We start from the raw sequence: 14,672 nt of genomic DNA, 5'->3' as shown, positions 1-14,672 counted from the left end.
AGCCTTGGATATTATCCCTTCAGATGGGTCAGGAGCCGCTGAGCAGGCACTGGCTTCTGAGGGTGTATTCAGACCTAAACATTTTTACATCAAACCAACTTCAGCTTCAAAGGCAAAGACTAAAGCACCTTCCAAAGCAAAGAAACCAACTCAAGAGTCACATGGTCAGGCCTCTATGCCCAAAAAACAGATGCTCAAAATGGCCGAAGACTTGATTACCTTGATCAGGGGTTCCCATCCCCCTCCTGATAAGAGGCCTAGGCAAGAGACGGACTATGAATCTTCTGATCAGGTTTCCATTTCTTATGGTTCCTCTTCTGATCAGGAATATTCTTTTCCCCCCTATGAGGATTCTGATCCTGAAGAATCTATACCTTCAGCTTCTCCTCCAGAGGACTATTCTTTTGGAGAAACCTTACATACCATGAGGGAGCATTTCCACTGGGAGAGCCAAGATTTTTCAGAACCTAAAAAGAGGCTTAGGGATTTCCTCTTACTACCTCAACACAAAAGCCGCTAGCCATCCCTCCTGTGTTAGACGTTGTAGATTGTGTTTTCGGAGTCTAGTCTTACCCCTGACTCCTTACGTCCAGCTCCTGTTAAGCCTGACAGATATTACAAGGTTCCTGACTCTCATAAATTCCTTTTCAAAAACCCTGCTGCAGACCCAGAAACTATTTCTCAGGGTCCCAAAGGAGTTAAGGCTTCCGCTGCAAATATCAGCAACATGGCATGGCATTGCTTAAACAGAAAATGTTGTTAAACTCTGAATGTGCAGAAAACCAGGAAATGCAGGATTTATTGCATACAGCTGAACGAGTTGGAAAGCATACTTTGCAATGTGGTTTTGATTCTTTAGAGGCCTCCTGCAGGGCCGCAGTCACAGGTTCTGTAATTAGGAGGAGGCATGCTTGGTTAAAGGAACAAAATCTGCCTGATCATGTTAAAGATAAATTATTAGATGCACCTTTACAGCATGATACTTTGTTTAGTGTTAAGGCAGTAGAGGTGTTAAAGAAAATGGAGGACAAAGCTAAATCTATGCAAACGGTCAAAGATTTTTTACAAGTACAGCCACCTAGGTTTAGTAGACACTGGCCAACAAAGAATTGGTTCTTTCCTGTGTCAGACAGACCTGAAAGGGGCAGATCCAGATGCCCTAGAGGCAGATCCCAGGCACAAGGTTCATACCGCCCAAAGCAATGGTGGGGGGCTTCTACCTCCAAAGTTGGAGAAGACAAATCACAACCATACAGGAAACAGTCCCAATGACTTCCCCCTGCCTGCACCAAGCACTTATCACCTTGGCAGCACCATTAGGGGGAAAATTAGCACGTTTTTTCTCAAAATTGGCGCATTATAACCCAGAACACGTGGGTCCTAAAAGTTTACATGATGGGTTGGATGGTTGCCAGAACAGGATTGCCAGTCAATACTGAAATCACTTAAAATGATAGTTTCTTGGGGGAGATGGTGAGTAGATCAGTTGAGGAGGTTTTCTAGTGGAGGGATGTTTTGGCCAGGTGGGAAGTAGCATCCAGTTATGTTGATGGTTTTGTTTTGGTTTATTTTGAGGTTGGTATATATTATTTATTCTTTGCCTATTTGTGGAGCTGATGATTTTAAGATCTGGATGTTTAGATGCTGTTTAAATATTATAGCTACACCGCCTCCTTTCTTGTTTAGCCGGTCTACTCTTAGTATGCCATAACCTGTAGGGAGTATTTGCTCACTGGTAATGTGAGGTTTTAGCCAGGTTTCTGTCAGGATGACTATATCTGGGGAGTACAAGTCTATGGTGGCATGGAGTTCATGGACTTTGTTGGATATACTTCTAATATTTAGGCTTAGTAGAAGGAAGTCACTTGGCTTTCTATTGGCTGTAATATGGGAGAAGTTGTGGTTTCCAGTCTGATTATGAGGATTGGGGTTGGAGATGGTAGGGCCAGGGTTGGGGTGGATATCTCCACTTAGGGCTAGTTTAGATATGCATGAGGTTATTAGATTTCTCAGTTTTTGAATGTGTTTGTTTATAAGGGAAACTTTATGATTGTGCTCTTTGAGTAATAGGTATGGTGGGAGGGTTACTGTGTTAAGTTGTAGGGATGCTTTATGTTTGAGTAATATAGTTGGTAGAATATGTGGGGGGTGCATAGGGATGTTTCTTGAGTTGGTGGGAGGGGAGCTGAGTGAGGGTGAGACATGAGTGGTGGTGGGAGTAGTAGTACAGTGGTAGTGGTTGATTGGGGGAATGATGGGGCTTTGGTAGGATGTAAGATATGCAAGGAGAGTGCATGCAGTGAGCATAGGTAAGGTATGCTTGTACATGTTAGTTGAGGAGGTGTGATAGTAGTGGGAAGATGGAGGAGGTAGTGTTGGGTTAGCGCTGTGGTTGGCTACTGGAAAGATGGGAGGGGTTTGTGAGTGTAATAAAGGTGGGACCACTGGGGGCGGGAGGGAATAGGGGGCAGGGTGGGGAGCGAAGCGGGTAGAGACCCTGTTAGTTGCTCTTATGAGGGGGCTAGAAACAATCAGGTAACAGAGTTAACTGATAGTGACAAGGGTGGTTGTAGTTGTAAAAATGGTGCCTGCCACAGGTAATATTTAATGTTAAGTTGTCTATCTCGCCTTCATTCTTGCTGGTTGGGCTTTTGGGTTCGGAGCTGATCCTCTGCTCCGACTCGGCCATCTTCAAAAGCTCGAGAGCTGCCTACTGGCTCGAGGCCCCCCTATATCCCATGATGCCTGGTGCTAGATACCCAGATCTCGTTTGCCGCTTCTGCTGCGAGGTTGCCTTTACTGGCTCAGGTTGTATTTTTCTATTTTATTGTTATCTTTTAAAAAAATTGTTTGAATTATAGTCGTGTTAGTAGTTCTACTGGTCTAGTTAGTTTTTTGTAATTTAGTCTCCCTTCCTCGGAAACCCGTACCTACTTCCCTTTTATTGCTTTTCTCTGTGATTGACATTTCCTTTTTACAGGAATGTCCAAAGATACGAAAGTATCTGGATTCAAGAAGTGTGACTCATACTGTCAGAAGATGTCACTGACAGATGGTCACACTTCTTGTGTCTACTGTTTGGGCACCCTACACCTGCAGGACTCTTTTTCGGTGTGTCATGCCTTTAGTCCAAGAGTCCTGCAGGAGCGTAGGAATAAGCTAATCCTTAGGGGTTTACTTAAGCCTGAAGGGTCACCGGCTAAGGCCCAGCCAGTGAAACCTTCTAAGCCAACGAAGCCGGTGGAACCAAAGTACCTGTATCCCAGTCGGCCCCGACTCTGGTGTTGGAACCGTCAGGGAGCCAAAAACGCTCTAGATCTCCATCCCTAGAGTCGATACGCACGGCTCCAGGGTCACCTCTATTAGAGTCGGAGCGAAGTCATCGATCCCACTCTTCTTGGTCTTCTAGACTATCTGACCACGATTTGGAGAGAGTGGTGAGCAGGCTTCTAAAATCGCAGGCCCTGGCAAAAATGTTATCCAGCCCCCCTCATCGGGGTTCGGCTCCGCCTGTCTCTGCAGTAGTTTCTCCTTCGACTAATTCTTTGAGTTCGGAGCCGGAGCTCGCTGGGGCTTGGATCGTGGAACCGTCGGCGCCGATACCTACCCTTTCCGTTCTGTCGTCAGCTCTGATCACCTCCATGGTGCCGTCCTTGGAAGGATCTGGGCACTGGGTCTCCCTCATCAGCTCCGAGCGGGCGAGTGGCATCGGACCCTTGTCCGACCCTGTTCTCCCTCTCGGAACTTCGGAGCAGGTGAGTTCGGCTCCTACATCGGCTTCGGAGCTGTCCCTCTCGGTGCCGGGAAGGATTCCGGTCTCTTCGGAGTTGGAGCCTTCTCCACTGTTGGGAAGGGGCGCCTTCGAGGTCATGAGGAGTGTGCTGGCCTCGAAGTCAGCCCCACGATCAGCCTCATCGGCTCCTCCCCCCATGGTGCCTGCGTCTGCCTCTGCTCCTCCTCCAGACCCAAGCGTGGGGAACAAGCGCTCCTGGGCACCCCATTGGGTGTATCTTCCTCTTCCGAGGCCTCCCCTGATCATTCAGACGAGCCCCCTCGAAAGAGGAAATGCAAGAAGAAGCATGTTGACTCCCCTGAGTCTGTCACTTAAGATTCCGACTTAGAGGATTCGGAAGGGTCCCCGAGATCCCCTCTGAGGACGTCTCTTTCTCAGACATCCTTGAGATACTTAGGCAGAGGGGGAACTGGACTACCCTTAACCCTTCCGAGGATGAGTTGGTATTCCTGGACGCGTTTGGTTCCCGACCCTCCACCTCCTGGGTGTCTCCGTCTTTCGATCCACTGATGCCTGTAGTGGCTATGAAGGCGTGGTCAGCCCCAGACACAGTGAAACCAACCCCCCGAAGACCCACAAAATTTATTACTGCACCACAGGACAAGCAATTTCTGACGAAGGGTGTTCCTGTTGATGCCATGGTGGTAGCAGCGGCCACAAAAAAGGAGTTGGCTGAAACTTCTTCGTCTGTCCATCCCCCTAATAAGGAATCTAGGACAATGGATAGATATGGGAAGCGGATGTTTTCCTCAGCGACCTTCTCTATGAGGTCGCTGAACTATTTGTGCCACTTTACCCGCCTTCCAAGGGATCTCCATAAAGAGCTAGGAGATACCCTTCAAGATCAATCAGCTTTAGGGACCCAGGCTAAGGTTGCCTCCCAGCTGGCAGCTCTTAATTCGGTAGTAAACTCCTCCATGCGGCTCATCTCTTATGCAGCCGATGACGCGAGTAGGGCTGCAGGCACAGGCGTGGCTTTGAGGAGGCACGCTTGGATGCGGTTATGCAACTTTGCGGAACCCTTCAGGGCGTCTTTCATCAACACCCCCTTTGATGGTTCTGCTCTGTTTGGACCACAGGCGAAGGATACCCTTACCAGGTGTGAACAGGAAGGCAAGACACACTCTGCTGTGGGAGTCCGTTTTTCCACTGCTTCAAGACCGTATCCCAAGGGTCAGAAGAGTGGGAAGATGTGGTTCCGGAAACCCCAGGGAGCCGTGCCTGACGCACGTGGAGAGTTCCCCTCCAGGGGCACAGGAGGGAACAACAATAGACGCCGCCCTAGGGGCAGAGGGGTCTGCAAAATCAGGGCCAAAGAGAATCTTTCTCTGACAAGCCCTTCCAGCATCCCTGAAGTGCTGCCCGGCTGTCCACCTTCGGAGGCAGTCGGGGGAAGATTATCGCTGTACCAAAAGCCTGGCAAAGTATAACACAAGACAAATGGGTACTGTCTATCATATCCGAAGGCTACAAAATCCCCTTTTTTCGCACTCCCCACATTCCCAACAAATCCCTTCCAGATGTTCCACCCAATCTAAGGGATCAAGCAGTTCAAGAAATGTCAAAACTGCTAAGAAAGAGCCAGCCAGCCAGTCCCAGCAGACCAGCAAGGATCTGGAATTTACTCAAGGTTCTTTTTGGTACCAAAAAAGACAGGGGATGGAGACCCATTCTGGATCTCAGTAGACTAAACAGGTCTGTTCAAAGAACGAAGTTCCAGATGGTCATGCTACAGTCCATTTTACCCTTTCTGGGTCAGGACAATTGGATGTGCTCCGTAGATCTTCAGGACGTGTAGTACCATATCAAAATGGACAGACGCTCCAGAAGATTCCTCCATTTCCAGCTGGGAGCCAGTCATTATCAGTTCAGAGCGCTCTGCCCTTTGGTCTCACCACAGCCCCCAGGGTTTTCACCAAATGTTTGGCAGTAGTTACCGCTCACCTGAGATGGCAAGGATTCCAGGTGTTTCTGTATTTAGACGACTGGCTCCTTACTGCTACCACCAGACATCACTTGCTGCGAGCCAGAGACTACACCATCCAAACTTGCTCCAAACTAGGCATCACAATAAATTTCGAAAAATCTGCATTGTTGCCTTGTCAATCTATCACCTTTATAGGCGCAAACTTAAATACTAAGGACATGTCAGCGAGACTTCCATTAGACAGAGTGCTAGACATTCGCCGTGTGCAGGTCTTATTAGGATGCAAAAAAATTCAGGCCAGATTCGTCCTAAAAACCTTGGGTCTCATGGCAGCGGCTATCTTACTAGTTCCCCTTGCTCGTCTTCATATGAGGATTCTTCAGTGGATGCTGTTCACCCAATGGTCTTTCCAACAACTTCCAATGTCACACAAGATAATGACCACACAGACATGCAAAAACCAACTTGCTTGGTGGATGGTTTCCCCATCGGTTCCCCAGGGCAGACCATTTGCTCTTCCTCCTCCAGTGGCTACGGTGACCACTGATGCCTCCCTGATCGGGGGGGGGGCATTTTCAGGGCAGAACAGTCCAAGGCACCTGGCAGCCTCACGAGTACCATCTGCATATCAATGTCTTGGAGATGAGGGCCGTGCTTTTGGCGTTGCAAGCTCTTCACAACTCTCTTCCCACCGGGACCATTGCAATTCAAACAGACAATATGTCTGTAGTGTGGTACATCAACAAGCAGGGCGGAACCAGTTCCTACCCCCTATGTCGAGAAGCACTCAGACTCTGGCAGTGGGCGATCTCTTCCCAACTGTTTCTAATAGCAGCGCACATCCCTGGGCAGTCCAGCGTTATAGTGGACAGGCTGAGCAGAGCAATTCTCATGCCTCACGAGTGGTCTCTCAATCAGACAGTGGTGGACCAAATCTTCCGCAAATGGGGTCAGCCTTGCTGCGACCTTTTTGCCACCCCCTTAAACAGCAAGTGCAACAATTTCTTCTCTCTCCTCCCTCTTCCCGGACACTCCCCCAGAGACGCTCTAGTTCACGATTGGCCTCAGGGACTTCTTTATGCATTGCCTCCGTTTTCCCTGATTCCCAAACTAATTCAGAAAGCTACCACATTGGGATGCAAGATGATCCTCATTGCCCCTTACTGGCCTCGACAAATTTGGTTCCCGTTCCTGCATCATCAAATTCTAGCAGCAAAAATTTGAGGTTGTTCTTGGATGGAGTTCTTATGTTGGGGAATTTTGTCCTTGAGACAGTGCCTAAAAAAGCATTATGGGGGTGGCAAGAGCCTTGGCCAGTAGCCGAAATCTCAGGGTTGACATCTTTGGCAAAGCATCGAGGTTTGTCGATCATGTCATCCCTGGCTGACAGATACTGTATCCCCTTGGAATGACACCAGAAACTAAGCCACTTATTGAAGTCAATCATTTTCTGTTTGCATTGAGGCATCATCCTAGGTGAAGGTAAAATGCCGCTTAAGGCTAAGGACATAGCAGCCCGAGACATATAGTCCAAGAGCTCAATCTTGTCTGTCTTCATATGGTCCAGAGAGGTACATTTCAAGTCGTTCACACCAACACGGACTATGACAGTCATAACAAGCATGCGTCATGTGGTGGATTCTGGCACCTGACAAACAGCTGATCATGACCTTCTCCTTATCCAGCCTGGTGAGCGGAACATCCGTGTGTCTCAACGGTGGAATCACCTATGACTAATATGTTTATTTTTCTGTTTTACCTCAAGGCCTTGACAAGTGAGACACTGGAATGTGAGCTGTTGTGCATTGTGTTCTGCAGAGGAAGTATTATGTGTAGCGGGCTTATGTTTGCGTTTGGGACGTCTGTGGTGTTTAGGTATGTTTCTGGTGAGGACCTCCACATACGTAGTTATGTGGGGTGTGGGTGGAATAGGAGGAGAGGTGTGCATGCTGATGACCTGCTCATTATCATATGTACTGACTGGTGTGTGAAAGAGCATGGATTCAAGGTTATTAATATAGTTATATTTTTCACATGTTGAGTTTGTGTGGTCTAGGAGCAGAGGGTTGTCTGTGAATGTAAGGCAGTTACTGCAGTGCTTCAGGATGTCCATGTTGACTAAGCTAGCTGGAGAAACTGTGGGAAATTGTACATCGATAGTGTTAGGTAAATTTATTTGGTCAGGAAGAGAGGTCACACTTGGGAATGGCTAGTGGGTGAGAGGTGTGTTGGAACCTCTGAGGTTAGGCTTAGTGGTCTACCTGGCAGTAGAGCTGAGCTGCGAAAAACCTCTGGATGACCACAAGCAAAGTGTTAAGGGAAAATTTAACAAGCAAAGCATTTACTACTATAAACACCAACGGTAACTACAGATGCGCGGCAGTGCACAATGGTGAGCTACACGTAGAAAGCGCAGACACATGGCTTATGTAAAGCAAGAAGCAACTCTTAATTCAGACCAGCAAACGAGGACGCACTCTCTGAGCTCTTGTCCAGTCACCCTCAATTAAATGGGACCCAGACAGCACTCTCCTCCCACTTGTCCAGTCACCCTCAATTAAATGGGACCCAGACAGCACTCTCCTCCCACAAGGGTGCCAAAAGGCCTCCAACAAAAATGGCTTGAATGTGATGCTTAGAGGTTACAAAACAGACCCAGAAACAGCAAGCCTGGAACTGGGCTATGCTACAGCCAGACTAGTACAGAATGCAGTAAAATGTGGCCAAAAACAGTTCTGACAATTCAAACAGAATGCAGATAAGAGCAAAAACAGGCACTTATAGTTAGTTGGAAGCAATAGATGCCACAGATCTTTCAATATCTCCGTGAAGAGCTGGTTTTAGTGCTCAAGTGGTAGAAGGCAGTCTAGATTCCATAAGACTGAATCTAGCCTATGTTAAGTGCAGAGGTATTTGAAATCTAAAATCACAGTCACGACAGCAAAAAAAAAAACAGTATAAAGTAGCAATTCGGTAGAACATTACAAAGCTGCTCTATTATGAGTGCATTTGATTTACTTTTCCTCTAAATTAACAGGAGCTAATTTGAAAGTAATCTTAGTCTTATAGGCTTGTTTGTTTTTCTAACAAATTTCTGTAGTAAGATTTCATATGTTCATTTTTTTCCTAGTTTTTAATTGACAGCTAGGGACTGACTGGAGCAACAGGGCAAATGTACTTTAAGCACTACAAACCTGTTAGGGGTTTGTAGTTATCTGCACAGGAGCTTTTCCTGCTGAACATTTAATCTGTTTGTTTGTTTCCTTTGCTTTATTCTATATATGCATAGGATTTACTTGCTTAAAAGATGTCTAAAATGGAGAAAAATTATATTTCTAAAATAAAGCAAGTCCCTGTGCAGTTAGAAACTCAACAGCTAAGTCATGATATTCACATAGGCAAGAGTTGTGACTGTACTGGAGATGCTGTTTGCAACCAACATTCTAAAATAAAGTGCACAGAGTACTGCAGAGAATGACAGTTTACTTCAAGTATAGGTACAGCATCAGGGTACCCTCCTTGATGGGCTCTGTGACTTTATATAATTTGACATTTTTCAAACTAGGACTCTCATTGCTTTTCATGTCTTCAGGAGGAGCAGTACTTGGAGAGCTGCCATAGGTAACAAAAGTTGAGCCCTGCTATGGTGCGGGTGTTTAGAGGATGAATTACCTGGGTTGCCTCACTATTAGGAGGACGTCTTTGAATGTCCCTCATATAGGTAGTAGTGGGAAGGTCTCCATCATAGTGCCTTGCCATTTCCAAAAGGATCAAAGCTTGAATGTAATTTAAAAACTCGCTCCTCTGAAACTGCATTCTTTGTCGATATGGCTTTCCAGATCCTGTAAGTGCTTTGGTCATTCTTGATAAAGGAAATCTCATGTCTGCACTGGTCCTCCACCTTGGCTGATGAGGGGTCTATGGAGACTGACCCCTGGCTTCCACCCTGGAGCTGTTTGCTTCAAGGTTTGACTACTACATATTCCCAAATCATTTAGAGCTTGAGGCAAGTCAACATTTTTAGGGCTTGGCTTAATAGTTAAGGTATATACCTCACACCTTGAGAAGCATGACCCCCCCCCCCAGGGTTGTTAGCCTAGTAGTCACCTATGAATGTAGTTTGGCCACGGTTTGTGGCTACCCTGAAATGTAGACTCTCTTTAATGAGTGTTCTTGCAGTTCACCTTTAGCTGTTGTCCCCCATTATGGTGGTCACCTGAGCTTGTTTCAAGACCTAGACATCAAGCAGATGCCTGTCTGGTGCGAGTCTGAGCTTTGAGCATTGAAATGAGGCCTTGTGAAATATGATTTGGTTGACCTACATGATACCTTGTTGGGCACACTCCCTGGAACCAGACCCCTGTCCAGTAAAAATTGTGTGACTATTGCATGTTTTCTGCTGTCTGAAACCTTGTATGAGCTTACTTCTGGAACTAGTTGATGCTGGTAGACTTGCACCTTTTCAGAATTCAGTGAAGAATCTCAGGGTACAGCAGGCATGGTCTCTGAAGTGGGTAAGGACATTGAGTACTCGCCATTCTCCAGCTCTTAGGGAGATGGAATTCTTGACAAATTGGCCATGGGTCCCCATTTTTTCCGAAAAACACAAAAATTGTGCATCTTTTGAAGGTTGAGGAGCCTTTGGTCATGCATAGAGACAGTTGTCAGGGATACATTTGCTGCTGTGACTCCCAAGAAAGCAGATGCTTGGCTCTTGTTGGGCTGATTGCTGTGTGATTTCATTCTTGGTAGGTATGGCAAGCAGGTATACTACTGTACTGTTACTTTAGAGTTAGGTCTTGGAAAAGCCTCCTGACTCTGAGTTCAAGTAGGACCTGGTTAAAAACTCTTTTCGTCTTCCACAAGAGTGGGAGTACTGTTGAAAGTGTGAAAATCATAATTGCAGTCCCTGCAACTGTAGAACTACATGTGTAAATAAGTGCATGTATAACAAATCGTGATTTTGCGGTACCTACAAGTGTTGCTTATGGTACTCGATAATTATTCTGATAAATGCTGAGTGTAAGGGAGTGATTACTTCTTTTAGACCGTGATAGTGCTATTTAAAAGTACGTACCTTGAATACAGCACCACTGTAGGAGCTGGCACTAATCAGAAAAACAAATATAACAGGAAAAAAATGACTGATGCAGTGCAGTGTCTTTCAAAGTTATGGTCTAAGCCTCCTCTTAGATGGAAGTCAGTCCTCGACTTCTTCAAAAATAATCTTGATAAGTATATGTGAAGTAAAGGAATACTAATGCTAACTTAATGGCAGTGAGCTTCCTTTAAGACCTGTATGACATAACCATAACAAGTCTATATTCCCCACCCAGTAATCAGTCTAAGTAAATATTAGACATTTCTTCTCTAAAGGCTGTGGATGGGACCTGTTCTTCCTGGAACTAAATTACAGATTTTTGAGAACTAATATCTGAATTGGCAAAATGATTGAGTTAAATGAAATGGTTGTAAGAGTTCCTCTGGAGTTCAGAGGACAAGGCACTTTGCATATGCGCTTTGGGAGAGCAAAGACCCCCCCCCCCACACACACACACACACACACACACACACACAAAACACTGTCATTAAAAATAATTTTGATGAAGTTGATCTGTTCGGTTTTAATTTTCAAACTCAAAAGATTTGTGAATCTTATGTGTATGTGTTCATATACAAATACCAGATCTGTTACAGAAACACAGGGAGAAATGCAGTTATCTGTAAGAAAATGTTCTAGTCTGACTGATGTTCCTTAAAACAAAAATCAAACAGGTATGCTGTTTTTTATTGATTTGATTTTTGTTTTGATACTGCCCTTTTCACTGTAGTTTCTACTCTGTATAACTGCATTCACACTGTTACAAGAGTTTGTTTTGGTCTGATATGTATTCATTTATATAAAAATCAAGTAATGATGCCTATAGCAAGTAGTTTATTTTTAAATTTGAGTAAAAATAGTAGTTACTTGTCTTGCTAAATTTGTTTTGTTTGAGTAATTGTTTTACTGTCTGCTTTTGGTTGCTACAGGTTAACACTTGTATGTCTTTTTTCAGAGTTGATAATTCAGAGGAACCAGTGTATGAGAGTCTGGAGGAGTTTCATGTGTTTGTTCTTGCACATGTATTGAAGAGGCCCATTATTGTAGTGGCAGATACTATGCTGAGGGACTCCGGAGGAGAAGGTATGTAACAGCAGCATTCTTACAAAGTGTCTTAATCTGAAATCCATAATACATGTGACATTTTTTCTTCCATTTCTAGATGTCCTTCCTTGATGACCGATTTGCCAGGTCATGCCTTGAGGCTGTGTGTCTCAAATGTTTTTTTTTTTCAGGCACTTTTCAAGTAGCTGGCTAACAGCCAGTCATAGTAGCATTGCACATTTGGTTAATGTTGTTTAAGTAGTACCCATTGAACAACTGCCTTTCACTGTCATGACCCTGTTGAACCAGAGAGCAAAATGTATTTTTGTTTGCTCTTCCTTGACTCATGTTTTTCTGCAGTCCATTTTTACTGTATTGCAGAAGTAATTAATGGTATAGTATAATGCCTTTGGAGAGTAAAGTGCACTGCTTTCTGTCATGGCTGCCAAAACCTGTACCAAGGGAAATGCTTCTGATCTCTTTATTTTGTTAAAAAGTAATGTCTTAAAGAGTCACTAGAAAAAAGTCTCCCATAAGGAGGAATTGACTAATAGACATTGAGTCCTTCACCAGGGAAGACACATTCAGCCATGTCGTAAGAGTCATGATTTTTACTAAATTCCCAGACCAGGGCATAAACAGGACACTGACCTGGGTTTAATTAGCAGCCCCATCCTAGAGGAGCCAGAGAGGGAGAGGCGTAAAGGAAAATGACCTCCTCACCTCTCCCAGGGAGAGAGAGGAGGGTCTAGGTGTATGGGGAGAACATAAGGATTATAATTTATTTATATAGTGGAGTTGTGGTGAAACCACTTCCCACACAGGGTTGGAGGCATGAATGCTTGTTGGCAATATCCCTTACAGAATTTTGGGCCAACCAGCACAGTCAGCTTATTGCACATTCCCCTTCCTCTGCTTAGCCAAATGCATGCAGGAGTTTATGACCATAAGTAAAAACCCTCAATCCACCCCTTGTTAGTTGCCTTAATAATGACACCCGCCATCTGACTTTTACCGTCAGTGATGAAGAAATGAATGGGTTGATTGGATAGGAGGGGCTGATGGTAGGCAAGCAGTGCAAACAAAGAGCATGCCAAAAAAGTTATATGAACTGTCATTTTGAAATACTGTTATCTACTGAACAAAATACTATTTGGCATAACTTAAAGTCTTCACCTCACGTGCACAAGGTACTAGATTTGATCCTCCCTCCGGTCATTGTCTGTATGGAGTTTGTATATTCCCCCTGTGTTTCTGAGGCGTGTCACCTCCCCAAAACATGCTGAGTGTTTCCACCTCAAATTCACCCAATAATGGAGTTGTGGACAGCGGCACAGACTCTAGATGGTACCTATACGGGGAAGAGTTGTATAAAGAGTGCTTTGTTCTTCATATATGATATGCAGTATCCTCCAGATAGGAAACTGTGGATCACAGTCTGTGTGCAGTGTCGGGGTTAGACACTCAATGGTTTGCCAGTTGGCTGTAGGTGGTTTTGTTGTGTTAAATAATGCTGCCAAATGGGTATGGGTATTTGCCGGGAATAAGTGGGTTAAGGACTCTGTGTGCTCTGGCCAACAGCAGGGACCCAGGCTAACAGTGGGACATGTATGTACCCCTGTTAGCTATTTTGTGCCTGCCATAAAGTACAGCAGCCTTGTATGAGTAAGCTACAGGCTAGCTAGTATTGGGCTAGCTGAAATAGCTTTGAGAAAAAGCTGGCAGTAAAACCAGTCAGCCTGCTAAACATGAACTAAAAATTGCTGCACTCAGTGTAGGTTAGCTGACAAGATGCAGCTTGGAAGTGTGACATGATGGTAAAGTGGAGGCTGGATATCCTATGTATCCAGGAAACAAGATGTAAGGGTGTGCAGCAAAGCCACTTGGATTGTGATCCACAGTTGACTACTCGGTAGGAGGACAGATTATAACTGGTGTGGAAATTGTGGTGAGGGAGAGATTTCAGAATACAGTGAAGGATGTCATCAGAATTAGTGACAGACTCAAGGCAGTCGGACTCCAGTTTTAAGGCTAGGGCACTATTCATAATCTCAGCCAACGCCCCACAGCATGGTTGTGGTACTGAAGAAGAGTGCATTCAGACAGCAGTTGCAAGACCTGCTAAATAAAGTAGAACAGAATGAATTGGTGCTGATAATGGGTGGCCTGAATGTACATATCAGGACAGAAGGAACAGGATATGATGACTACCTTGGGTCCACATGGGTGGGGTTACACTATTCTAAACTTCTGTGTGGAAAATGGCTTGATGGTGGCTGACACATAGTTCAGCAAGAGTGACAGCCACAAAATCACAAAAAAGAGTGGCCAGTATGCAACTTGAGTAGACTTCCTGCTAGTAAGGAAAGGGCACTGGGGTAGACTGAGCAATTGCAAAGTAATCCCAAGTGAAACTGTAAACCCACATCATAAACGAGCCTTTGTTAATTGATCGAAGGTTCAGTTAAGTGAACCCTATCCATTGAATGTTCATTTCAGCAAATGTTCACACTGAAAAAAAATGTACACAGGAAAACTAAGCACTTGGCCAAAACAACACTGGAACAGACACCACTGTATGTAAAACTCACCATAGTGGGGGGCTGCCCCCCCCAACTATATATACCAACTCTGAGATCGCACTACAGTGGGTAAAAGGGCAAATTTGTGCTGCTAGCCAACTGCTTCTTTTCCCTATGTAATGTTTTTGTGGATATGAATGTTTGGTGAAATTAACATTCAGTGGTCAGGGTTCGATGAAGAAAGGTTCACTGAATTGAACCTGATATGAATTAGTATAGACCCAT

General features: G+C 45.0%; 1 protein-coding gene across 4 annotated transcripts in view; it reads left to right on the top strand.

The window, feature by feature from the left end:
- Positions 1–14,672, top strand: part of OTUD7B (OTU deubiquitinase 7B) — a 1,511,480-nt gene that overhangs the window by 999,416 nt on the left and 497,392 nt on the right. For all 4 annotated transcript variants that reach the window (XM_044079900.1, XM_044079902.1, XM_044079901.1 and 1 more), the window contains one exon: positions 11,777–11,904. In XM_044079900.1, the coding sequence (XP_043935835.1) occupies positions 11,777–11,904 (128 nt within the window). The remainder of the gene's footprint in view (positions 1–11,776; positions 11,905–14,672) is intronic.

The sequence above is a fragment of the Protopterus annectens genome, chromosome 8.part0 (assembly GCF_019279795.1).
Source record: "Protopterus annectens isolate FY-2018-M chromosome 8.part0, PAN1.0, whole genome shotgun sequence".
In the NCBI taxonomy this organism is placed as follows: Eukaryota; Metazoa; Chordata; order Ceratodontiformes; family Protopteridae; genus Protopterus; species Protopterus annectens.
Note: the sequence above shows the minus strand (reverse complement) of the source record. Positions and strands in the feature narration are given on the sequence as shown.